Below are 26,944 nucleotides of genomic sequence, written 5' to 3' on the forward strand. Positions count from 1 at the left end.
CCCCAGCTCCCCGCTCCAGTATGGCGCAAAGTGCACCCCCACGGTCTCGGGGCTCCTTGGCGCTCGCCCGCCTGCGTTGCCACCGCTCAGTCCTAAGGCCCTGGTTCATTGTAACGCTCGGCTGTTGCCCTTTCAAATTCTTCGAATTCTTCGCTTTTGAACAAGAGGCTGCGTTTCCATTTTGCCTGCAGGGGTGCGCAACCATCCGCCAGAACCAAATCCTTACCCCAGCTCGGCATTTGGGGAAACTCAAACTGGGACAGGACTCGTCGTCCCGGGCGGGAAAGCGGGTGGGTGCGGAGGCCCGGGGGAGGGGTGGGGGGAGTGGAGAAGAAAGTGGGGAGCGGGGGTCCCTGCAGGCTGCGGCTCCTTCCAGGCTTCCCGCCAGGAGCACCCAGCGGCGCTTCCTGCAGGCGCCCTCCACGCCCTCAAAGAGCCAGAGGTGAAGGCAGACAAGCAAACGGATGACTTTAATGAGGAGTGACAAGCACTCCGCAGGTGCAGGCGGCGGTGGGCTGCGATCGGGGCCCAGCGCGGGCGGGAGAGGCGCCTGCTCCGGCCTCGCGCGCAGGGGGCGCGGCCCTTTCCCCTCCGGGAGACGCGCAGGAGGCACCACGGCCTCCGGGTTGGAACAAACGCGTTTACTGCAGCAAGGCGGTGGGCGCGGGGCGGCTCACCAGGCGAAGAGGGGCTTGCTGTCCTCCTTGGAGAGCTCGCACAGGCAGTTGAGCAGCAGCAGCGAGTCGCCCAGGAACTTGGGGGGCACCACGTCGATGACCAGCTTGCGCAGCGCGGCCGGGCTGCTGTGCAGTGGATTGGCGCGCAGGTCGGGCCGCTGCTTCAGGATTCCGTAGGTGTTGATGAGGAACTCGCTGAACGCCGGGTGCACGTCGCGGCTGTAGCCCAGCTTCTCCAGGCGCGCGCTCAGGGCCAGGTAGCGCTGCGTCAGCTCGCGCAGCTTCTTCTCGTCCACGGAGCCGTCCAGGGACTTGATGGAGGTCTGCGGGCGCAGCGCATGGATGGTGGAGGGCGGGGGGGCCTCGGGGCCCTCGGACGGGGACTTCCAGGCCCAGGGCCGATCCCTGCCCCGCCTGCCTGGGTCCCCGGGGTCCCCTCCCGCGGACAGCGCCCGGGCAGGAGTCAAGATCTGGGGGCCTCACAGGGAGGAACCGAGCGCCCCGCACCCTCCTGGCCGCGCCCTCCCCGCGGGGCGCACCTGCTTGATCTTCTCGGGGATGTTGGCCACCGTGAAGCCGTAGAGCCGCGTCACGCCGGGAAACACGTAGGCCAAGATGCGGCGGTCCAGCTGGAAGGCGATCTCGCCCACCACGCGCGCGTCCTTCTCGGCGCCCGCGAAGCTCTGGATCTCTGGGGGAGGGAAGGCCGGGGACAAGGTCAGGGGAGCGCGAGGATCCACTGCCCCAGAGGGTCCCCACCCGGCCACGTGGGGGGCGACTCCTCCATCCCCCTCCCCTCCGCCTGCCGCCACCCCCCACTGTCCGGCAAATAGAATCTGAAAGACAAGGAGCTTCGGCCGGGCGCGGTGGCTCAAGCCTGTAATCCCAGCACTTTGGGAGGCCGAGACGGGCGGATCACGAGGTCAGGAGATCGAGACCATCCTGGCTAACACGGTGAAACCCCGTCTCTACTAAAAAATACAAAAAACTAGCCGGGCGCGGTGGCGGCGCCTGTAGTCCCAGCTACTCCGGAGGCTGAGGCAGGAGAATGGCGTAAACCCGGGAGGCGGAGCTTGCAGTGAGCTGAGATCCGGCCACTGCACTCCAGCCTGGGCGACAGAGCGAGACTCCGTCTCAAAAAAAAAAAAAAAGACAAGGAGCTTCTTAAAGTGCCAAAGGGCAAGACAGGTTTCCCTTCGCCCTGTCCTCGGCTCCCCTCTGTCCCTTTGGGATGAGGTAACCTTCTTTTTTTTTTTTTTTTTTTTTTTTTTGAGACGGAGTCTCGCTCTGTCACCCAGCCTGGAGTTCAGTGGTGCGATCTTGGCTCACTGCAAGCTCCGCCCCCCGGTTCACGCCATTCTCCTGCCTCAGCCTCCCGAGTAGCTGGGACTACAGGCGCCCGCCAGGTCGCCGGCTAGTTTTTGTATTTTTAGTAGAGACGGGGTTTCACCATATTTGCCAGGATGGTCTCGATCTCCTGACCTCGTGATCCGCCTGCCTCGGCCTCCCAAAGTGCTGGGATTACAGGCGTGAGTCACCACGCCCGGCCGGACACTGTTTTTTTTTTTTTTTTTTTTTTGAGGCGGAGTCTCGCTCTGTCGCCCGGACTGGAGTGCAGTGACCGGATCTCAACTCACTGCAAGCTCCGCCTCCCGGGTTTACGCCATTCTCCTGCCTCAGCCTCCCGAGTAGCTGGGACTACAGGCGCCCGCCACCTCGCCCAGCTAGTTTTTGTATTTTTAGTAGAGACAGGGTTTCACCGTGTTAGCCAGGATGGTCTCGATCTCCTGACCTCGTGATCCGCCCGTCTCGGCCTCCCAAAGTGCTGGGATTACAGGCTTGAGCCACCGCGCCCGGCCGACACTGTTTTTTTTAAGACGGGGTCTCACTCTATCATCTAGGCTGGAGTGCAGTGGTGCCATCTCCACTCACTGCAACCTCCGCCTCCCCGGCTCAAGCGATTCTCCTGCCTCAGCCTCCCGAGTAGCTGGGACTATAGCTGCGTGCCACCACACCCAGCTAAGTTTTTGTATTTTTAGTAGAGATGGGGTTTCACCATGTTGGCCAGGCTAGTCTTGAACTGCTGACCTCAGGTGATCCGCCCGCCTGGGCCTCCCATAGTGCTGGGATTACAGACGTGAGCCACCACGCCTGGCCCAGGATGTTCTATTTTAATTACTTCCCCGACATTACTTAGGAGTCTCCAATGTCCCCACAAAACCTGCTTCCAAACCCCCCTCCCCAGGGCAGCCTCTAATGGCATCCGAGTCCATAACAGCACATGACCTTGTCCATCTTTTTCCTGAGGCACGGGAAACAGTATCTCATTTGCATTTCACTAACGACTAGTGATTTGAGCATCTTCTCACGTGCTTATTGGCCATTTATATACTGTAACTTCTTTGGAGAAATATCTGTTCAGGTCCTATGGCGATTTTTCATTGGATTGTTTGTCTTCTTACTGTTGAATTGTCAGAGTTCTTAAATATTCTGCATACTAGTCCCATTTCAAATGCATAATTTACAAATGTTTTCTCCCATTCTCTGGGTTGGCTTTTCATTTTTTTGAAACTGTCCTTTGAAGCACAAAAGTTTGTTTTTTCTTTTGTTTTACTTTTGATGAAGTCCAATTTGTTTCTCCCTTTGCTCATGCTTTTGGTGTGCTAAGAATCCATTGCCAAATGCAAGGTCACGAAGATTTACCCCTGTGGCTTTTCTACAAGTTTTCTGGCCTCAGCTCTTTGGGACCTCTTAGGTCTTTGATCCATTTTGAGTTAATTTTTGTATGTGCTATGGAGTAAGGCCCAGCTTCATTCTTTGGCATGTGGATACCTCCTTGTTCCAGCACCACTTGTTAAACAGTATTCTGTCCCTACTGAACTGTCTTGGCACTCTTGTTGGAAACCATCTACGTATGGGTTTATTTCTGACCTTCCAATTCCATTGCATTGATCTGTATGTCCATCCTTATGGCAGTACCACAGTCTTGGTAACTGTAAGTTTTACAGTCAGTTTTGAAACTTGGGAATGTTGTTCTCCTTTTCCAAGATCGTTTTACCTATTCTGGTTCCTTACACTTCTATATGGTTTTAAGTTTCTGCTTGTCAATTTCTATAAAGAAGCCACTGGGATTCTAATTGGGATTGCATGAATCTGTAGATCCAATGTAATCCATATCAAAATTATTGATTATTAAACAATATAAAGTCTTCCAATCTGTTAACACAAGATGTTTTTCTGTTTATTTACTTTTATTTATTTTTTGTTTGTTTTTTGGAGAAAGAGTCTTGCTCTGTCACCCAGGCTGGAGTGCAGTGGCATGATCTCAGCTCACTGCAACCTCTACCTTCTGGGCTCAAGTGATCCTCCCACCTTAGCCTCCTGAATAGCTGGAACTACAGGCATGCACCATCACGCCCAGCTAATTTCGGGGGTGGGGGATTGGTAGAAATGGGGTTTTGCCCTGTTGCCCAGGCTGGTCTTGAACTGCTGGGCTCAAGAGATCTGCCCATCTCAGCCTTCCAAAATGCTGGGATTACAGGTGTGAGCCACCATGCCTGGTCATTGATGACTTCTTCATTCCTTTCAACAATGTTTGTAGTTTTCACTGTATTTCTTTCCCAATCACTTTTCTTTTTTTTTTTTTTTTTTTTTTTGAGACGGAGTCTTGCTCTGTCGCCTGGGCTAGAGTGCAGTGGCCAGATCTCAGTTCACTGCAAGCTCCACCTCCCGGGTTCCCGCCATTCTCCTGCCTCAGCCTCCCGAGTAGCTGGGACTACAGGCGTCCGCCACCACGCCCGGCTAGTTTTTTTTTTTTTGTATTTTTAGTAGAGACGGGGTTTCATCATGTTAGCCAGGATGGTCTCGATCTCCTGACCTCGTGATCCGCCCGTCTCGGCCTCCCAAAGTGCTGGGATTACAGGCTTGAGCCACCGCGCCCGGCCTCACTTTTCAAGACTGCAGAAGAGGTAAGTCAATCTGCAGAAGAGGTAAGTCAACGTGCAGAAGAGGTAAGTCAACGTGCAGAAGAGGTACATCAACGTGCAAAAGAGGTAAGTCAACGTGCAGAAGAGGTACATCAACGTGCAGAAGAGGTAAGTCAACGTGCAGAAGAGGTAAGTCAACGTGCAGAAGAGGTACGCCAACACACTACACAGAAGTGTGTTAGAGCCAATAAGGGGTGTGGAGGAGCAGGTGTAATCTCCTCCTTCTGTATCAATGTATTTCTGTCATCAAGAATCAAGCTCTTGGCCAGGTGCAGTGGCTCACGCCTGTAATCCCAGCACTTTGGGAGGCCGAGGTGGGTGGATCAGGAGGTCAGGAGTTTGAGACCAGCTTGGCAAACATGGTGAAACCCTGTCTCTACTAAAAATACAAAAATTAGCCAGGTGTAGTGGCAGGTGCCTGTAATCCCAGCTACTCGGGAGGCTGAGGCAGGAGAATGGCTTGAACCTGGGAAGTGGAGGTTGCAGTGAGCCAAGATCGTGCTACTGCACTCCAGACTGGGCAACAGGGCGAGACTCCATCTCAAAAAAAAAAAAAAAAAAAAAAGGAATCAAGCTCTTTCTCTCATCCCCCGCCCCCCACCAAGGCATAAATTAGGTATAAGAAACATGCTACAGGTGAGAAATGATTCTAGTATAGGTTCTAGAAATGATTTCTAGTCCAACCCGTGCTCTGTAAGATCCAGCCAAAAACCTATTCTTCAAAGAAAAAAGGCCATACATTGATGAACCTGTAGCCAGACTTAGGGGAAAAAAGAAAGAAGACAAAAATTACCACTAACGGAAATTAGAGATGCCACTACCACAGATTCTACAGACATAAAAAGGATAATAAGGAAGTATTAGGAATGACTTTATGCCAATAACTTTGACAACCTAGATGAAATTGATCAATTCCTTAAAAGACACAAACTACCAAAGTTCACTCAAGAAGAAACACATAATCTGAATAGCCTTCTATCTGATAACCTTACAAGTCACATTTGACAGGAAACAGACTTCCAAACTGGCCTTGGGAAAGCCTTGTGATTGATGATCCCTGAGAAAAGAATCTTATCACGATTCCCTCAGATTGCTGATGTGCTGATTAATGCACTGAAAGACGCTGATTTATTCCTGAATCATAAAGGTTTACTGACTGTCTTGCACAGAGACGTGTTGGCCTGTATGTTGTCATCTGTAGCCAACGCTTGTAACCTCTGTGTTGTACCCTCCAAAGAAAGGGCAACATGAGTATGCGGAGTCCTTTCCCTTCTCCTAGCCTCTCCTAGAGAAGTCTTCTGACTTAGATTCCAGAACACTCTTAGCTTTGTTGGTGTGTTCCCATGGGTTGATTCTCACATTTGGCTTCTAACAAATCTTTATCGAATTATTTCTGTCTCAACAGCCTTAATTTCTGTTGATATTATCAATAAAATGGAATTTGTAGGGGAAAAATGTTCCTATAGAGACCATTCAAGGTTCAGGTAGTTTCAGCAGTGAATCCTACCACTTAAGGAATAAATAACACCAAGTCAACACAAACTCGTCTAGATAAAGAGGAGGGAAGATCACAAAACAATGAGAAAACAAATAACAAAATGGCAGGAGTAAGTCCTTATCAATAATAACTTTGAATGTAAATAGGCCGGGCACAGTGGTTCATCCCTATAATCCCAGTACTTTGGGAGGCTGAGGAGGGGGTGGATCACTTGAGGTCAGGAGTTCGAGACCAGCCTGGCCAACATGGCAAAACCCTATCTCTACTAAAAATACAAAGATTAGCTGGGCGTGGTGGCATGTGCCTGGAATCTCAGCTACTCAGGTGGCTGAGGCATGAGAATTGCTTGAACCCAGGAGATGGAGGTTGCATTGAGCCAAGATTGTGCCACTGCACTCCAGCCTGGGCATCAAAGTGAGACCTTGTCTCAAAAAAAAAAAAAAAAAAAAAAAAATTACAGCACCGTCAAATTGATGAATGATGGTGTGTGAGTTTGGTCAAAAACAGGCTTGGCACGGTGGCTCACACCTGTAATCCCAGCACTTTGGGAGGCTGAGGTGGGCGGATCACGAGGTCAGCAGATTGAGACCATCCTGGCTAACATGGTGAAACCCCGTCTCTACTAAAAAATATAAAAAATTAGCCGGGCGCGATGGCGGCACCTGCAGTCCCAGCTACTCGGGAGGCTGAGGCAGGAGAATGGCGGGAACCCGGGAGGCGGAGCTTGCAGTGAGCTGAGATCGCGGCCACTGCACTCCAGCCTGGGGGACAGAGCGAGACTCTGTCTGGGGGAAAAAAAAAAAACAAGAAACTGTGAATGTAAATAGACTAAACTCTCCAATCGAAAGACGCAGGAGTGGCTGAATGGATAAAAAAAAGACCCAACCATCTATTGCCTACAGGAAACACACTTTGCCTATAAAGACACACATAATAAAGGGACAGAAAAAGATATTCCATGCAAATGAGAACCAAAAAAGAGCAGTAGTAGCCATACTTCATCCAAGCGGATTTCAAGACAAAAACTATAAAAAGAGACAAAAAATGTCAAAATGATAAAGGGGTCAATTCAGCAAGTGGATATAACAGTTGTAAATATATATGCACCCAACACTGGAGCACCCAGATATGTAAAGCAAATATTACTAGAGCTAAAGCGAGAGACAGACCCCAATACAATAGTAACCAGAAACTTCAAGACCCATTTTCACCCTTGGCAGATCTTTAAGACAGAAAATCAAAGGAATATCAGACTTAATTGATACTATAGACCAAATGAACATAATAGATATTTACAGAACATTTCATCCAACAGGTGCAGAATACACATGCTTCTCGTAAGCACATGGATCATTCTCAAGGATAGACCATATGTTAGGCTACAAAACAAGTCTTTAAAAATCAAACAATTGGCTGGGCGCGGTGGCTCAAGCCTGTAATCCCAGCACTTTGGGAAGCCGAGATGGGCGGATCACGAGGTCAGGAGATCGAGACCATCCTGGCTAACATGGTAAAACCCCGTCTCTACTAAAAAATACAAAAAAACTAGCCGGGCGAGGTGGCGGACGCCTGTAGTCTCAGCTACTCAGGAGGCTGAGGCAGGAGAATGGTGTAAACCTGGGAGGCAGAGCTTGCAGTGAGCCGAGATCCGGCCACTGCACTCCAGCCTGGGCGACAGAGCGAGACTCCCTCTCAAAAAAAAAAAAAAAAAATCAAACAATTGAAATTATATCAAGCATCTTCTCTGACCACAATGGAATAAAATGAAATCAATAGCAAAAGGAATTCTGGAAACTATACCAACACATAGAAATTAAACAATACGGCCAGGCGCGGTGGCTCAAGCCTGTAATCCCAGCACTTTGGGAGGCCGAGACGGGTGGATCACGAGGTCAGGAGATCAAGACCATCCTGGCTAACACGGTGAAACCCCATCTCTACTAAAAAATACAAAAAAACTAGCCGGGCGAGGTGGCGGACGCCTGTAGTCTCAGCTACTCAGGAGGCTGAGGCAGGAGAATGGTGTAAACCTGGGAGGCAGAGCTTGCAGTGAGCCGAGATCCGGCCACTGCACTCCAGCCTGGGCGACAGAGCGAGACTCCCTCTCAAAAAAAAAAAAAAAAAAATCAAACAATTGAAATTATATCAAGCATCTTCTCTGACCACAATGGAATAAAATGAAATCAATAGCAAAAGGAATTCTGGAAACTATACCAACACATAGAAATTAAACAATACGGCCAGGCGCGGTGGCTCAAGCTGTAATCCCAGCACTTTGGGAGGCCGAGACGGGTGGATCACGAGGTCAGGAGATCAAGACCATCCTGGCTAACACGGTGAAACCCCATCTCTACTAAAAAATACAAAAAACTAGCTGGGCGAGGTGGCGGGCGCCTGTAGTCCCAGCTACTCGGGAGGCTGAGGCAGGAGAATGGCGTGAACCTGGGAGGCGGAGCTTGCAGTGAGCTGAGATCCGGCCACTGCACTCCAGCCTGGGTGGCAGAGCGAGACTCCGTCTCAAAAAAAAAAAAAAAAAAATCAAACAATTGAAATTATATCAAGCATCTTCTCTGACCACAATGGAATAAAATGAAATCAATAGCAAAAGGAATTCTGGAAACTATACCAACACATAGAAATTAAACAATACGGCCAGGCGCGGTGGCTCAAGCTGTAATCCCAGCACTTTGGGAGGCCGAGACGGGTGGATCACGAGGTCAGGAGATCAAGACCATCCTGGCTAACACGGTGAAACCCCATCTCTACTAAAAAATACAAAAAACTAGCTGGGCGAGGTGGCGGGCGCCTGTAGTCCCAGCTACTCGGGAGGCTGAGGCAGGAGAATGGCGTGAACCTGGGAGGCGGAGCTTGCAGTGAGCTGAGATCCGGCCACTGCACTCCAGCCTGGGTGGCAGAGCGAGACTCCGTCTCAAAAAAAAAAAAAAAAAAAAAAAAAGAAATTAAACAATACGCTCCTGAATGGCCAGTGCATCAATGAAGAAATTAAGAAGGAAATTTTAAAATGTCTTGAAACAAATGATAATGGAAACACAGCATAGCAAAACCTAGCATGTACTAGACACAGCAAAAGCCATACTGAGAGCTATCGCGATAAGTATTAAGAGTTTACAGCGATTAGTGCCTACATCAAAAAGTAGAAAAACTTCAAATAAACAAGCTAATGATTCATCTCACAGAGCTAGAAAAGCATGAGCAAACCAAATCCAAAATTAGAAGAAAAATAATTAAGATCAGAGCAGAAATAAATGAAATTTAAATGAAGAAAACAATACAAAAGATCAATGTAACAAAAAATCGGTTATTTGAAAAGATAAATAAAATTGACAGGCCAGGCATGATGGCTCATGCCTGTAATCCCAGCACTTTGGGAGGCTGAGGCAGGCGAATTACTTCACTCCAGGAGTTCAAGACCAGCCTAGGCATCGGAGCAAAATCCCATCTCTACAATAACAAAAACACAAAAAAGCAAAAAATTAGCCAGGCCTGGTGACATATACCTGTAGTCTCAGACACCGGGGAGGCTGAGGTGGGGGGTTAGCCTGAGCCTCAGGTGGATATCTACATGCAAACCTCACATGATATATGAAAATTATCTTGGAATTGATCAGAGACCTACACGTAAAACCTAAACTATAAAAGTTCTAGAACAACACATAGGAGAGAATCTGTGTGACCTTGGGCTTGGCAAAGGTTTCTTAAACTGAACATAAAAAGCATAAAATACAAAAGAAAAATCAATAAATTGGACATCATCAAATTAAACAGTTTTGCTCATCAAAAAACATTATTATGAAAGTGAAAAACCTTGGAGTGGGAGACCATATCTGCAAAACATACACCCAAAAAAGGACTCACATCCAGACACGTAAAGAACTCTTCCCAAGAAGACAAGCAATGCATTTTTTCTTGGCAAAAGACTAGGACAGACACAGCCTTGGACCCCAGCCTCCCAGCCTGGCTCTCCTCCCTCCACTCTGTGTGACGCGATGGAGAAACGGCCCTGCCTGACCATCCAGATGTGCCCTCCGCACAGCTACCAGCTGCACTGGGGGCCCACCCAGGCATCCCCGCACCTGGCCATACCGTTGAGGTAGTAGCTTCTCCTGGTCCTGTCCCCGGTGGGCAGGCTGCTCTCTGAGAAGCCCACCTTCTTAGGCCGGACCATCTCCCTGGGCTCCAGCAGGGTCTTGTCCACCAGTGAGTCTTGCAAGGGGCTCAGGAGCGGGGACAGCTTCCTGTCGGTGCCTCGGTGGCTGTGCAGCTCCGGGGAACTGAGGAAGGCCTTGAAGGGTGACTGGGAGGGGGCTGCACAGCCCGGGGAGGTGTCGTCCTCGCTGGACAGGGGGGCATGTGAGCACAGCAGGTCCTCCAGGGAGGATGTCTGCAGTTGGGAGGGCGTGTCGGCAACACTCGTGAACCTTCCGAAATCTGGCACTGAGGTGGGGAGGAAAGGGATGAGAAGTCAGGCGGATGCTCCTAAGACATTCCTGAGAAGTACAGAGAACATGGTAACAAACTGTATGCACCCCACCCCGAGCTTCCACACCTGCTGGGGTTTCCCTGGCTTCAGAGCATCCTCCTTCTCCTCAGGCCTCAGGTGTAAAAGGAGGAGTTGGATGTGGTGAAGTGGCCACAGGTGCCCATCCTGCCCGTGGGAGCACTGCGTCTATGGGCACAGCAAGTGGGCAGGCCTCCATGTGCCTCCTGCCTGTCTGTGCACCCATACACACTGGAGAATGACTTCTATATGCTTCTTAAATTGTACATAAATGGTACCACCCTACACATTTTATTCTGCAACAGAACTTTTTGCTGTTGCATTATCTCTGAGATGTATCCACGCTGAGCCGTCTGGTAGCTCCCTGGTTCATTTAACTGTTTCCTGGCACCTCTGTACACATGAGCACACACACATACACACACAGTGAATTTGTATCCCTTGCCCTATTGATGGACAGGGCCTGTTTCCATGTTTCCTTGCAAACACACAGCGGTAATCGGCCTCTCAGGAGGAGCTTCCCTGCTCTGTGAGCATCCTCTGTGGTCCAAGGCTGGGCTCAGGTGTGTGCATTTTCTTTGCTTTCCACACCAAGGGGGAGGGTCCATGCCCACCAACAGCTCCTGGCCCCACACCCTCATGAGGACTGAGTATTCCCCAACCAGGCTGATGAGGTCATGTGGCATTTCCCTAATCCCTGGTCAAATTTAGCTTATCTATGCCTTTATGGCTTATAAAATTCTATTCTACCTCCATGTCATGAGTACTCTCCTAGCCATAAAGCAAATACATATTAGAGAAAGTGTTCAGAGCCATATAAAAAAATTATACCTTAAAATGTGTCTACCGGAGCTTGCAGTGAGCCGAGATCACGCCACTGCAATCCAGCCTGGCCAACAGAGCAAGACTCCGTCTCAAAAAAAAAACCAAACAAACAAAAAAAAGTGCCTACAAAGGAACCAACTAATCTTCCATCTGAAATGTTTTCCAAGGAAAAAAAGTGTTCAAAAGAAGCAAAGTCATTAACGTGTGCCTGGCCTCCTGCCACATGGGAGGCCTGGAGTCCTCGGGCTTCATAGGCTCCCACCCCAGATACTTTTCAAATTATAAAAGAATATTATGGGCCGGGCGCGGTGGCTCAAGCCTGTAATCCCAGCACTTTGGGAGGCCGAGGCGGGCGGATCACGAGGTCAGGAGATCGAGACCATCCTGGCTAACACGGTGAAACCCCGTCTCTACTAAAAAATACAAAAAACTAGCCGGGCGAGGTGGCGGGCGCCTGTAGTCCCAGCTACTCGGGAGGCTGAGGCAGGAGAATGGCGTGAACCCGGGAGGCGGGGCTTGCAGTGAGCTGAGATCCGGCCACTGCACTCCAGCCTGGGCGACAGAGCGAGACTCCGTCTCAAAAAAAAAAAAAAAAAAAAAAAAAAGAATATTATGTACAATTGTGTATTAATTAAAGTTTCAATAAGAGGAGATAGCTTCTGGAAAATTACTTTCAAGTGACTCAATAAGAAGTATAAAACCTAAATGAACCAATACACAAGGAAAATCTAGAAGTTATGAAATGATTATTCCCCAAAGAGCTGCAGGCCTCGATGGTCTGTGGGTGAGTCTGCCAACTTCCCAAACAAGTCATAATCCCGACATCATACAAATGAGGCTGGAACCATAGAACAGGTTAAAAGATGCTCAATTAGCTTTCAAAATTTGTCACAACTCTGATGTCAAATTCCTACAAAGATAACCCCCAGAAAAAAAAAAAAAAGCCATGGCCAAGCCAAAAATTATTGCACAAAGTCTCATCCAAACATGATCAAGAACAGATAGCACGAGGCACAAGTGTACACAGACACGAGGTGGAGGTGCAGAGCGTGAGGCAGGAGATGCACAGAGCACGAGGCAGGGTGTGCAGAGCACGAGGCAGGAGTGTGCACAGAGCACAAGGCAGGGGTGTGCAGAGCATGAGGCAGGGGATACACAGAGCACGAGTCGGGAGGTGCACAGAGCACGAGGCGGGAGGTGCACAGAGCACGAGGTGGGAGGTGCGCAGAGCACGAGGCAGGGGTGTGCAGAGCATGAGGCGTGGGTACGCAAAGCACGAGGTGGGAGATGCACAGAGCACGAGGCGTGGGTATGCAAAGCACGAGGTGGGAGATGCACAGAGCACGAGGCGGGGGTATGCAGAGCACGAGGCGGGAGGTGCGCAGAGCACAAGGTGGGGGTGCGCAGAGCATGAGGTGGGGGTGTGCAGAGCACAAGGTGGGACGTGCACAGAGCACAAGGCAGGGGTGTGCGGCGCACAAGGCGGGGGATGCACAGAGCATGAGGTGGGGGTTGTGCAGAGCACAAAGCAGGGAGGTATGCAGAGAACAAGACGGGGTGGAAAGCAAGAGGCAGGGTGTGCAGAGCCCAGTGGCTGTGCAGCGTAGCAAGATCCCACATACAGTCCCTGGCAAGAAGCTGAGTTACCTCCACTGGTTCAGAGACAGGCTCATAAACACTGAACAAGATGAGCCATTTCTCAAATTTTCTGTTTTTCAAAAATAAGAACTGGAAGGACTCTTCCCCAGCATCCAGCCTGTGCAAACCTCCCTCCTCTGGGCAGAGGGGACCATTGGTCCCTCCCACAGCTGGTCAGGAGGACCAGGATGCAGCTGAACCCTCTCTCACCTTCCCTGGAGGAGACCCCATGAAAGTCGAGGCCAAGGCCAGAGTTCTGAGTAATAAGGACAAAAACAGAAATAAGAAGTTCATGTGGACTGGAGGGGCAGGATGGCCGGCCAGATGCAGCCAGGTGATACAGCCCCCACGGAGGGCCTGAGATGATTGGTGAGCTTTTAACACATCTTCAGAGGGAAGGTGCTGAGGGCAGATGGAGGGAGCACACCGAAGCTGGGCTGAAGGGGAGAAAGCTGGGAACCCTGCCTGAGACTACTGAGCACTGATACTCATTTTTGGACCCACAACAGCTCTGGGAAAATGGGGTAAACGGGCAAGGAGCAGCAACCCACTGTTGCCATGGCCCCCTGGACCCCCAGCTGGGAGAGACCCCTCGCCCACCATGGACCCTCCAGTTGGCAGGGAGAGCTGCTTAGAGAAGTGCTGGGGGCAGTAGTTAGCTGAAGCGGAGCCCAGAGGGTCTGGTACGGGAACACAGCCAGGAATGGCCACTTCCTCAGGCTTGACTTGCTCCCATAGGAGACTTTGGGCCTAGGGGAAGTGTCAGACCTGATCTCTGCAGGGTGGTCTTGCCCATCAGATGGGACCAGTCCGACTTGAGCACCCCTTGGTCTTCTGGCTTCTCCTGGGGCCCCAGCCTGGCCATGCCTGCTTACAGGGCAGTCTTGGGTGCCCTGGGGGCCTTCACCATAGCTTCTGTGCTGGCAAACTGTGTCTGACCAGTGGAGAGCTCCAGTGAGACAGCCCTAATGGCCACGCACCAGCCCGCCCACTCCCTCCTCCTACTGCAGCTTCCCCTGGGCCCAGGCAACTCACCACATCACTCAGCTGGTGTCTGCACAGGTGGGTTTTGATTTCCTTCCCCCACCAGCACACAGGAGTCCAGTCGGCCTCCCCTTTCCCCACAGACTTCCATTGCAGATGAAGCCTTGGCAGACACAGAGCCAGCAAACCCCATACCCGCCAGCACCCTGCCCTTGACCTAACACTGAGCAGAGAATGGTGGATCCTCCTGGACCCTGAGCGATGACTCCTGCTTGCAGGACACAGAAAAGGCACCTAGACCTGTGCCCACCAGCACCCCGCCCCATGCCTACAGTACCTCCAGAGTGACTGCACACAGTCTCCAGCCGGAGCCCCCCATGCCCACCCCAGCTGCTTTGCCACCACCACTGTGGTGAACCCCCACAGGAAGGCAGGCACCCTGCATCTGGCAGCCATTCTGCTGTAGCTGCAGTACCTCAGTCCCCCAGTGCAGTGGATTCCAAACCTCAAGGAGCCAGAGAACAAAGTTAGGGCCCAAAACAAGTGCCCCAGAGCTAAAGCATGCAGTCTAGGAGTTGGGAGCTGGGCAATGGCCCCTTAAATATTCTATAAATGAAGCCAGTTGGCTGAATCCACCTTATACCACAATCAAAACCTCAAGGTCATCAAACAGACCAGGTACAGTGACTCACGTCTGTAATCCCAGCACTTCGGGAGGCTAAAGCAGGCAAATCACTTGAGGCCAGGAGTTCACGACCAGCCTGGCCAACATGATGAAACCTCATCTCTCCTAAAAAATAACAAAAATGGCCGGGCGCGGTGGCTGAAGCCTGTAATCCCAGCACTTTGGGAGGCTGAGACGGGTGGATTACGAGGTCAGGAGATCGAGACCATCCTGGCCTACACGGTGAAACCCTGTCTCTACTAAAAAATACAAAAAACTAGCCGGGCGAGATGGCGGGCGCCTGTAGTCCCAGCTACTCAGGAGGCTGAGGCAGGAGAATGGCGTGAACCCAGGAGGCGGAGCTTGCAGTGAGCCGGGATTGCGCCACTGCACTCCAGCCTGGGCGACAGAGCGAGACTCCGTCTCAAAAAAAAAAAAAACAAAAACAAAAACAAAAATTAGCCAGGCATGGTGGGGGGTGCCTGTAATTCTACCTACTTGGGAGGCTGAGGCAGGAGAATCATTTGAACCCAGGCGGCGGAGGTTGCAGTGAGCCGAGTTTGCGCTACCATACTCCAGCCTAGGAGACAGAGCAAGACTCTGTCTCAAAAAAAAGACACAGGATGGCAAGTTAGATAAAGAACCAACACTCATTGGTATGCTGTCTTCAAGACACCCATCTCACATGCAATAACACAAATAGGCTCAAAATAAAGGCATGGAGAAAAATCTACCAAGCAAATGGAAAACTGCAGTTGCAGGGTTGCAGTCATAGTTTCTGACAAAACAGATTTTAAATCAATGAATATAAAAAAAGACAAAGAAGAGCATTACACAATGGTGAACTGTTCCATTTAACAAGCAGACCTAACTACACTAAATATATATGCACCCAACACAAGAGCACCAAGATTTATAAAGCAAGTTCTTAGAGATCTTCAAGGAGGCTTAGATTCCCTCATAATAATAGTGACACCACACTGACAGTATTAGACAGATAATTGAGACAGAAAATTAACAAAGATATTCAGGACATGAACTCAGCACTGGATCAAATGTACCTGATAGATATCTACAGAACTCTCCACCCCAAAACAATAGAATATACATTCTTCTCATTGCCACATGGCACACACTCTAAATTCAGTCACATAATTGGAGGTAAAATACTCCTCAGCAAATGCAAAAGAACTGGAATTATAACAATCTCTCAGACCACAATGGACCCAATTAGAAATCAAGCCTAAAAAATTCACTCAGAACCACACAATTACATGGAAATTGAATAACCTGCCCCTGAATGACTTTTGCATAAATAGTGAAATTAAAGCAGAAATCAAGCAGTTCCTTGAGGCTAATCAGAACAAAAATACAACATACCAGAACCTCTAGGACACAGCTAAGGCAGTGTTAAGAGGGAAATTATAGCATTAAATGTCCACATCAAAAAGTTGGAAAGATCTCAATCAATCAACCTAACATCACAGCTAAAAGAACTAGAGAATCAAGAGCCAACAAATCCCAAAGCTAGCAGAAAACAAGAAATAACCAAAATCAAAGCTGAACTGAAGGAGGCTGAGACACAAAAAGCCATTGGAAACATCAACAAATCCAGGAGCTGTTTTTTTTTGAAAAAAATAATAAAATACATATACCACCAGCTAGACTAATGAAGAAAAAAAGAGAGAAGATTCAAATAAACACAATCAGAAATAAGGGGTATATGACCACTGACCCCACAAAAATACAACCAACCATCAGAGAATATTATGAAAACCTCTATACACATAAACTAGAAAATCTAGAAAAAAATGGATAAGTTCCTGGACACATACACCCTCCCAAGACTGAACTAGGAATAAATGGAATCCCTGAACAGACCAATAACAAGCTCTAAAATTGAGTTAATAATAAATAGCCTACCAACCAAAAAAAGCCAGGACCAGATGGATTCACAGCTGAATTGTACCAGATGTACAAAGAAGAGCTGGTACCATTCCTGCTGAAACTATTCCAAAAAGTTGAGGAGAGTCTCCTCCCTAACTCATTCTATGAGGCCAGCATCATCCTGATACCAAAACATGGCAGAGATGCAACAAAAAAAGGTAACTTCAGGCCAATATCCTTGATGAACACTGATGCAAAAATTCTCAACAAAATACTGGCAAACCAAATCCAGCAGCACATCAAAAAGCTTATCCACCACTATCAAATAGGTTTTATCCCTGGGATGCAAGGTAGGTTCAACATAAACCAATAAATGTGATTCATTACATAAACAGAACTAAAGACAAAAACCACGATTATCTTAATAGAGCAGAAAAGGCTTTCAATAAAATTCAACACCCCTTCATGTCAAAAATGTTCAATAAACTAGGAATTGAAGGAACATACCTCAAAATAGTAAGAGCTATCTATGACAAACTTACAACCAACATCATACTGAATGGGAAAAAGCTGGAAGCATTCCCCTTGAAAACTGGCACAAGACAAGAATGCTCTCTCTCACCACTCCTATTCAGCATAGTACTGGAAGTCTTGATCAGAGCCATCAGGCAAAAGAAAGAAATAAAGCCCATCCAAATAGGAAGAGAGGAAGTCAAACTATCCCTGTTTGCAGACGACATGATCTTATATCAAGAAAACGCCATAGTCTCAAGCCAGCTTCTTAGCTGATAAACAACTTCAGCAAAGTCTCAGGATACAAAATCAATGTGCAAAAATCACTAACATTCCTGTATACCAACAATTAAGCCAAGAGCCAAATCAAATGGAATGAACTCCCATTCACAACTGCCACAGAAAGAATAAAATACCTAGGAATACAGCTAACTAGGGAGGTAGAGGATGTCTACAAGGAGAACTACAAAACACTGCTCAAAGAAATCAGAGACGACACAAATGGAAAAACATTCCACATTCATGTATAGGAAGAATCAATATCAAAAAATGGTCATACTGACCAAAGTAATTTATAGAGTCAATGGTGTTCTTATTAAAATACCATGAGATTAATCACAGAACTAGAAAAAAACTGTTTAAGAATTCATATGGAACCAAAAAAGAGACTGAATAGCCAAGGCAATCCTAAGCAAAAATAACAAAGCTTTAGGCATCACACTACCCAACTTCAAACTATACTACAGGGCTATGATAATCAAAACAGCATGGTACATAGATCAACAGAACAGAATACAGAACTCAGAAATAAGTTTGCACACCTATAACCATCTGATCTTCAACAAACCTGACAAAAACAAGCAATGAGGAAAGGATTCCCTATTCAATAAATGGTGCTGGGATAACTAGCTAGCCATATGCAGAAGATTGAAATTGGACCCTTTCCTTACACCATATACAAAAATCAACTCAAGACGGATTGTAAACTTAGATGTAAAACTCAAAACTATAAAAACCCTGGAAGACAACCTAGGCAATGCCATTCAGAACACAGGGATGGGCAAAGATTTCATGACAAAGATGCTAAAAGCAATTGCAACAAAAGCAAAAATTGACTAATGGCATCTAATTAAAGAGCTTCTGCACAGCAAAATAAACTATCAACAGAGTAAACAGCAAACCTACAGAATGGGAGAAAAATTTTGCAAACTCATGTATCTAACAAAGGTCTAATATTCAGCATCTATAAGGAACTTAAATAAATCTACAAGAAAAAAACAAACAACCCCATTCAAAAGTGGGCAAAGGACATGAACTGTTTTCTAAAGAGATACATACAGCCAATGAACTATGAAAAAAAGCTCAACATCACTGCTTATTAAATAAATGTAAATAAAAACCACAATGAGACACCATCTCACACCAGTCAGAATGGCTATAATTAAAAAGTCAAAAAACAACAGATATTGGCAACGTTGTAGAGAAAAAGAAATGCCTATACACTGTTAGTGGGAGTATAAATTAGTTCAGCCATTGTGGAAGACAGTGTGGCGATTCCTCGAACACCTAAAAACAGAAATACCATCCAACCCAGCAATTCCGTTACTGGGTACATACCCAAAGGAATATAAATCACTGTATTACAGAGACACATGCACGCATGTGTTCACTGCAGACTATTCACAATAGCAAAGACATGGAATCGACTTAAATGTCCATCAGTGGTAGACTGGATAAAGAAAATGTGGTACATAGACACCACGGAATATTATTCAGCCACAAAAAATAACGAGGTCAGCAGGGAGCAGTGGCTCACGCCTGTAATCCCAGCACTTTGGGAGGCCAAGGCAGGTGGATCACCTGAGGTCAGGAGTTCGAGACCAGCCTGACCAACATGGTGAAAACCCGTCTCTACTGAAAATACAAAATTAGCTGGGCATGGTGGTGAGTGCCTGTAATCCCAGCTACTTGGGAGGCTGAGACAGGAGAATCACTTGAATCCAGGAAGTGGAGGTTGCAGTGAGCCGAGATCGCACCGTTGCACTACAGCCTGAGCAACAAGAGTGAAACTCCATCTCAAAAAAAAAAAATGAGATCATGTCCTTTGCATGAACATGGATAGAGCTGGAGGCCATTATCCTTAGCAAACTAACAGAAAACCAAATGCCGCATGTTCTTACTTGTAAGTGGGAGCTAAACAATGAGAACGCGTAGACACATAGAGCGGAACAACAGATACTGAGGCCTACCAGATGGTGAAGGGTGAGAGGAGGGAGAGGATCAGGAAGAATAACTAATGTACTAGGCTTAATACTTGGGTGACAAAATAATGTGTACAACAAACCCCCATGACACAAGTTCACCTATGTAACAAGCCTGCACTAGTACCCCTGAACTTAAAAGTTTTTTAAAAAAGAAATACATGGTCAGGCACTGTGGTTCATGCCTGTAATCCCAGCACTTTGGGAGGCCGAGGTGGGTGGATCACTGAGGTCAGGAGTTCAAGATCAGCCTGGCCAACATGGCAAAAACCCGTCTCTACGAAAAATACAAAAAGTAGCCAGGCATGGTGGTGTGTGCCTTTAATTCCAACTACTGGGGAGGGTGAGGCAGGAGAATTGCTTGAACCCAGGAGGCAGAGGTTGCAGTGATCCAAGATGACACCACTGCACTCCAGCCTGGGCGACAGAGCCAGACTCTGTCTCAAAAACAAACAAACAAACAAACAAAAAACCATTTACTCCTGCCTTCTGAACCAATGATTCTATTTTTAAAAACATAAATCCTGCTGGACAGTGGCTGATACCTGTAATCCCAACGGTTTGGGAGGCCAAGATGGGAGGATCGCTTGAGCCCAGGAGTTTGGGACTGGCCTGGGAAACACAGGGAGAACCTCTCTCTACAAAAAAAAAAAAAAAAAAAAAAAAAAAAAAATTTAATTAGCCGCTCATGGTGGTAAGCACCTGTAGTCCCAGCTACTCAGTAGGCTGAGGTAGGAGGACGCTTGAGCCCCAGAGGAGGTCAAGGCTGCAGTGAGCCATGATCATGCCACTGCACTCCAGCCTGGGGAACAGAGACCCTGTCTCAAAAAGAAAATAAAAAATAACAGGCCAGGCACAGTGGCTCACACCTGTAATCCCAGCATTTTAGGAAGTCAAGACAGAAGGATCCCTTAAGCCCAGGAGTTCAAGACCAGCCTGAGCCACACAGAAGATCCCGTCTCCATAAAAGTAAAAAAATCACACGCACACCAAAAAAAGAAATCCAATGGAAATAACCCTAAATATAACAACTCTTAAAACCTTTTTTGTGGTGTTATTTACCTCAAGGGGAAGAAAAACTTTAATTTCAAACCGAAGGAGAATTCATTACATTGTGGTTCATCTGAATCTGCAATATTGCATGGCCATTTAAAAACACATCGAACAACACAGGAATGATCTTCTAGAGTCAGAGGGAAGGAGGGACCAGCAGTTGCACATAGAGAATCCTCACCACCGTTGGAAATCATCTGACAATCCACCACCAACAACCAGGGAGCGAGTGGGCAATCTGGGGGGGCCTGGCTGTCCTCAGGGGACACCTCTCCAGTGGAGACATGGCAAGTGGCATCGTGGCAGTGCTGGAGGGACCAGGACGATCCCGAGGGAAACGAGATGGGGCAGCCGGGAGGGGAGGCAGAGGACTGCTGCTTCCACTGGCACTTCGCGTCACTCACTTGGAAACCTGGGTGAGAAGACCTGGAGGCCTTGCTGCCCAGCTGACGGGGACAGATGAGCACTCCTGTGACGTTGGAACGATGCCGGCGTAGCGCTCTCCTCCTCCATTAGTGGGGTGTAGGGGCTTTCGGAGAGCGTTTGACCGTGTCTATTTCAACATTTCAAATGCACACAGCCTTTGACCCGAGGACCCCCGAGTGGGATATCCTACACAAAGAGACAGGGTGCCTGCACAGGCCACCCACGGCAGCAACGTCTGTGGTCACAAAGAACTGGGAATAGTGCTGCCTGCCTGGGGCCCCCACAGGAGGAGCCCAGTGTTCAAGTGTGCCAGGGAGATCTGCAGATGAGGACTGATGGGGAATGACAGTGAAATGGATGGTTAAGGGGCAAAAGTCAAGTTGCAGAACAGCACAAGCCTGTGTAGATGGACCAAAAATATACACAGACAAACACACGGATCTCCATCAAAGTTCCAGAGAAAACCCAAGGAAACGTTGATTGTGGCTGCCTTTGGGGAGGGGGCCAGAGGTGTGACCCTTAAACCTTGCATCCTCCATGGCGTTTGTAAGTTTACCATGAGCAATATTGTTGAATCCATAGGAAAAGCGGGTTTTTACTCATCCTGTTTTGAATACAGACACTGAAGAAGTCTTGGCAACATGCAAACATTGCTGGTGGTGGTTCCCTTGTTTATAAACTTCTCCTTTTATGCAGGAGCTCAGTGCTGGTTTTCCCAACCCCAGTCCCGCTGAGGGCTGGTCCTGAATGCAGTGTCCCACAGCCCCAGGTACATTCCCAAGCACATGCTGAGGCCCAGAGCATCAAGGGTGCACCACACGCTGCCACTGAAGTGGCAGAGTTTAGAGGGTGGCCTTGCCCTGGCCCCTCCCCACTGCCAGCCTGGGCCACACTGAGCCTGCCCCACACCCTGTGACGGGGGCTTCAAGGCCCTCTGTGGAAAGCCTGCTGGCCTCGGGTTGAGGCTCCTCCCAAGACCTGTATCCAGCAAGACCTGGGTTTGCCAAGGTGACCCAAGGGCAGGGGCACTAGCCATGGTCATGGAGACCCTGCCCTGACTCAGCCCCTGACAAGGGTCCCTCTGGGGACTGCACAGCCTGGGCAAGGGTCGAGGGTCTGCCCCTCTCCTGCCAGGGGAGGCCCCAGCACTCTGTCCAGCCCTGAGGTCTGGCCCAGGGTGATTCCTTCTTGGGGAGGAGGACGGCAACGCAGCCCGGGGCACGCAGCCTATGGTGGTCTGCACGCACCAAACAGATTAAGGGCCCTTTTGCAGCCACAGTGCCTGGGCCTCACAAGTGCTGGGAACGGGACCCTGCACGTGGCCCAGTGCCATAAGCGCAGGTCTGCCCAGCTAACGCCCTGTGGTGAGCGTGGGGCTCAGTGGCTGCTGATGGAGACGCAGAACCCAGGGCCTCCCACAGCATGGCCCCCAGGCGCCAGGTTCCCCAGCCACACTGTCCCTGCGCCTTCCGGTGAGGTGCTCTCCTCCCAGCTCCCTGCGAGGAGCCCCTGCCTGTTGCGGGAGACTGAAGGTGTGGGGATGCTGCCATGGATTCCCCCCTTTGCTTCCAGACACGCTCGCTCTCAGGCTTGTCCACGGAGCTCTGAGCAGGGCCTGGGACCTGGTTGCAGAGAGCACCTCCTGCACGCTGCGCCTGCTCAGAGTGCACATCTGAGGGTGGTGGCCCGCGTTTGGGAAGGACTCAGGGAGCGACCCGCCCAGCGCAGGTGCTGGAGCGTCCCCTTGGTGAGTGGCAGAGCTGGCCTCCCGGGCATGGCTCATGCTTGCAGACAGCAGCGTTCACAGGCACTGGTGAGGCTGCCTGCTCCATCGTCCAGGACCAGGCAGGCTGACTACGTCCTTTCCCGGCCCAGCTGGGTGGGAAGCTGAGGTTGGCCATGGGAGTCCCAGGAAATGCTGGGTCCTCTGTCTTCTGCCCACCATCCCAATGAAGAGTCAAGGGTACAACTGTCAGCCACACCCCAAATCACATGCAGGAACGGGGAATGTTTTTCCCAAAACTTTTAGAATAAAGCCTACTGCTTTGCAGAAAGTGATCAAACTCTATATATTTTTTTCAATAAAAAGCCACAGAAGGTTGGAGTCACTACTGTGTGGTGGGATCATGGCCCCACACTCCCACCCCAGGGACAAGTGCCCACTGGTCCCCACCCGCTCCGCTGGCCCGCTCTGGGGCCTCCCTGGGGTGGGACCTTCCTACCATGGGGCTGGCCTAGCTAGCTCTGGCCAGGGATGTGAGTGCACGGGACACAGCACCCATGGGACTCGTGTGGCTGGTCTGACACTCCCCTCGCCCCTGACCCAGGAGGAGAAGAGACACACGCAGCAGAGCAAACTGCCAGCCAGGCCCAGCCTGGAAGAGCTGCCTGGGGCCCTGGAGGCCCACAAGCCTACACGCCACCTGCTCTCCCCCGATGGCGGCACTTCCATGACTGCAGCTGACCACTCGCACTTCACTGGAGTGGGCCTGGAGGGGAGGGGCCTCACCTGAGCGCAACAGCAGAACCCACCACCTGGTCTTGCTTTACTCAGACCTGAGGGTGTGAAAGGTGCCTGTGACCTCCCACATCAGGGAGCTGCCCGCCCCCCTCAACTCCCGGGGAGCAGATGTCCGACGACCCCCCATCCACCAGGCTGGACCCTTGGGCCATGTGAGCCAGGTGGTGCCTCACCTCCATTCCCGGGGGAGCCGGCCTCGGGGTAGGCGGGCGCCCTGGGTGGGAGCAGGTCGTGGCCGCCGCCCTCCTGGCAGCTCTGGCTGAGCAGCCGCCGCAGCATCTGATTCTCCTTCAGGAGGCGCACCTGCTTCTTCAGGTCTGCGTTCTCACTCAGAAGCCGGCTCATCAGCTCGCCACCCTCAGCCATGGCAGGCGCGTCCCTCCTCGTCCCTCACAGCTCCTGCAGCCCCATGGAGGTGGGAGCCCAGAGCCTGCAGGCACCACAGAAACAGCCCGGGCACGGAGTTCCGTAGCCACCGCCGCCTTCTGCGCCTTGTGATGTCACTGCCCTAGTGATGAGGTGCCCGGCACCCCCGCCTGACCCGGCGATGGCTCATAGCCCCGTTGAGGCCGTGAAGCTGGAGGCCCGTGGTGTGCACAGGCAGCCACTCCCACACCACGACCGGGGCCCGAGAATGCCAAGGACATGAGGCAGGTACGGGATGTCGGGACTGCACTCCAAGGAGGCATCCAAGCCTCTCCCCAGTGAGCGGCCCAGCCAGGGTCGGGCGTCCACCCTGTGTGGAGTCCTCAGGCTGGGTGGGGATGCTGCCTTCACCTGAGTAACATGTGGGCTGCACTTCCCACAGGACCTGCCCAGGACACAGGGATCCCAGTGCAGTTTCCTGTGGGCCCCGGCACCCAGGGCGCCATCTGGTGTACAGGTGTTCATCAGGGCCCATCCTTGGCACCCACTTTTGAGAAAGGAGGGGCTGGTGAGGGCAGCTGGAGGAGACCAGTCTGGGGAGGAGACCAGCCTGGCAGGGGAGACCAGAGTGTGGTGGGGACCAGCCTGGTGCAGGGGACCAGCCTAGCGGGGAGACCAGCCTGTGGAGGAGACCAGTCTGCGGGGAGACCAGTCTTGGGGGGAGACCAGCCTGGAGGGGAGACCAGCCTGGGGAGGAGACCAGCCTGTGGGGGAGACCAGCCTGTGGAGGAGACCAGTCTTGGGGGGAGACCAGCCTGGAGGGGAGACCAGCCTGGAGAGGAGACCGGCCTGTGGGGGAGACCAGCCTGGGGGAGACCAGTCTTGTGGGGAGACCAGCCTCGGGGAGGAGACCAGCCTTAGGGGGAGACTGGCCTGGGAAGGAGACTGGCCTGGCGGGGCGACCAGTCTTGTGGGGAGACCACCCTGGGGAGGAGACCAGCCTGAGGGGAGACCAGCCTGGGGCAGCCCCACCATGAGCCCCACGATTGGCCCCACATGCTGAGGGGCGCTGGGTGGCCCTGAGGGCTGGGCTGGAGGCCACCTGCTGACCTCACTCCCCAATGAGAAGGGTCCAGCAGTGCCTGTCCACCCCTCGGACCACGAGCGCCCATGTCTAAGACACCAATTGTTCCTGACTGCACTGCTCCTGCCTGCACCTGAGGACGGCCCGAACCCATGGCCATGGCCCCTCGGGCCATCACGCAGGGCTGTGGCTCACAGGGTCCTACTAGAGCAGGCGTCTGTCCTCGGTCAGTGTGACCATCTTGAAACCCACCCTGACTCCCCGCTTCTCCAATTACTTGGGAAAGTAAATCACCTCAGTGTTGTTTCTTGGCTCCGAGGGTCTTGTTTTATCAGCAGCCGGGATGCAACAGAAGGGTCATCTCATCCTCGTGGGAGGGGACGTAGTCCAGAAAACATGACCCACTGGGCTGGCCACACCTCCAGCCCTGTGGCGGGCACCCACCACCACCAACCCAGTGGGCCGGCCACACCTCCAGCCCTGTGACGGGCACTCAGGACCACCAAGGGCACTCACGTGCAGACGCCCCCAAGGGGAACACCACCTTCATTCAGCCCGGGCGGCCACATTATGGGAACGTTGCTTCCAGGAGAGAGTCTCGAGTCAGACTTTGTGGGGAATGGAGGTTGCTATACCCCAAGCGTTCCTGACACAACCCAACCCGCCTGGCTGCACCACAGGGCTCACACCTCAGATCAAGACAACAAGGGCCCAGACACAGCCCACTGACGGGGGCATGCCCCTGCACGTCCAGGATGCAGGGCAGAGAGAGAAGTGAGGGGTGAGTCACAGATGCGCCCCCTACTCTGAGCCCGACGGGGCTCTGAATGGCTTTTCCTGCCCTGGCTCCTCCCATCGTATTTTAAATGCCATCTTCTTCCCGCTCCAAGGAAGCCTTCTCCTGACATCACATACTCTCCAGCCACGGACCTATCAACACTCTGACAGTTCTCTGATCTTGACACATTATCCTTTTAATATAGCACTGGATTCAATTTATTAATATCTAAAGTGTTTTTATGCTCACAGGGGAAATCGATCTGAATCTCCTTTTCTGGTGATGTCTTGGTCTGGCTTTGGAACACTGGCCTTTTAACATCAGCCGCAGGAGTTCCATGCCATTTTCTGGGTGTTCCTTCTTTTTGTTTTTTTTTTTTTTTTGAGACGGAGTCTCGCTCTGTTGCCAAGGCTGGAGTGCAGTGGCCGGATCTCAGCTCACTGCAAGCTCTGCCTCTCAGGTTTACACCATTCTCCTGCCTCAGCCTCCTGAGTAGCTGGAACTACAGGCGCCCGCCACCTCGCCCGGCTAGTTTTTTTTTTTTGCATTTTTTAGTAGAGACGGAGTTTCACCGTGTTAGCCAGGAGGGTCTCGATCTGCTTACCTCGTGATCCACCTGTCTCAGCCTCCCAAAGTGCTGGGATTACAGGCTTGAGCCACCGCACCCGGCCGGGTGTTCCTTCTTAAACATCAGATATAATTCACCTGTGAAGCTATCTAGAATTAGATTTCTTCTGGGAAGGCTCTAAATTTCTAAATCAATTTATTAAATAGACACAACGCTACTGACAGTTGCTATGTTTCCCTCATGTGCGTTTTGCTGACAATTGTGGCTGTCAGGTAGTTTGTCCGTTTCCTGTGGTTGTGGAGCCCGGGCATCAAGCTTTACACCCCACAAATTCTAATGTCATGTTTTTATTCTCATTCAACTTGAAATATTCTTTGGTTTCCTTTGTGCTTTTGTCTTTTTCAAGACTTTTTAGAGGAGTTTTAGGTTCTCAGCAACATTGAGAGGAAGGTACAGAGATTTCCCCACTCTCTGCCCCAACAAACGCACAGCCTCCCCTATTATCAACGTCCTGCACCACAGTGGTACCTTTTTGAGACAAGGTCTCGCTCTGCTGCCCAGGCTGAAGGGCAAGTGGTGTGATCACAGCTCACTGTAGCCTCGAATTCCTGGGCTCAAGAGATCCTCCTGCCTCAGCCTCCCAAGCAGCTGGGCCTACAGGCGCGCACACCCACACTCCGTCCCAGAGTCCATTTG

At 50.5% G+C, this 26,944-nt stretch overlaps 1 protein-coding gene across 2 annotated transcripts; it reads right to left on the bottom strand.

Moving 5' to 3' along the window:
* Positions 1-445: 445 nt before the first annotated feature.
* On the bottom strand, positions 446-26,054 carry SPATC1L (spermatogenesis and centriole associated 1 like). 2 transcript variants are annotated; one of them, XM_033232674.1, is made up of 6 exons: positions 25,197-26,054; positions 24,482-24,835; positions 23,626-24,428; positions 10,266-10,616; positions 1,217-1,368; positions 446-1,000 (listed from the first exon to the last, which is right to left on the bottom strand). In XM_033232674.1, the coding sequence occupies exons 3-6, from the start codon at positions 23,816-23,818 to the stop codon at positions 674-676; spliced, it is 1,023 nt and encodes a 340-aa protein (XP_033088565.1). In that variant the 5' UTR covers positions 23,819-24,428; positions 24,482-24,835; positions 25,197-26,054; the 3' UTR covers positions 446-673. The 2 variants fall into 2 exon arrangements, with proteins under 2 accessions (XP_033088565.1, XP_033088566.1); XM_033232675.1 differs by lacking the exons at positions 24,482-24,835; positions 25,197-26,054 and having other exon boundaries at positions 23,756-23,938.
* Between the last annotated feature and the right edge of the window lie 890 nt (positions 26,055-26,944).

Source organism: Trachypithecus francoisi, unplaced genomic scaffold (genome assembly GCF_009764315.1).
Source record: "Trachypithecus francoisi isolate TF-2019V2 unplaced genomic scaffold, Tfra_2.0 Lachesis_group14, whole genome shotgun sequence".
NCBI lineage: Eukaryota > Metazoa > Chordata > Mammalia > Primates > Cercopithecidae > Trachypithecus > Trachypithecus francoisi.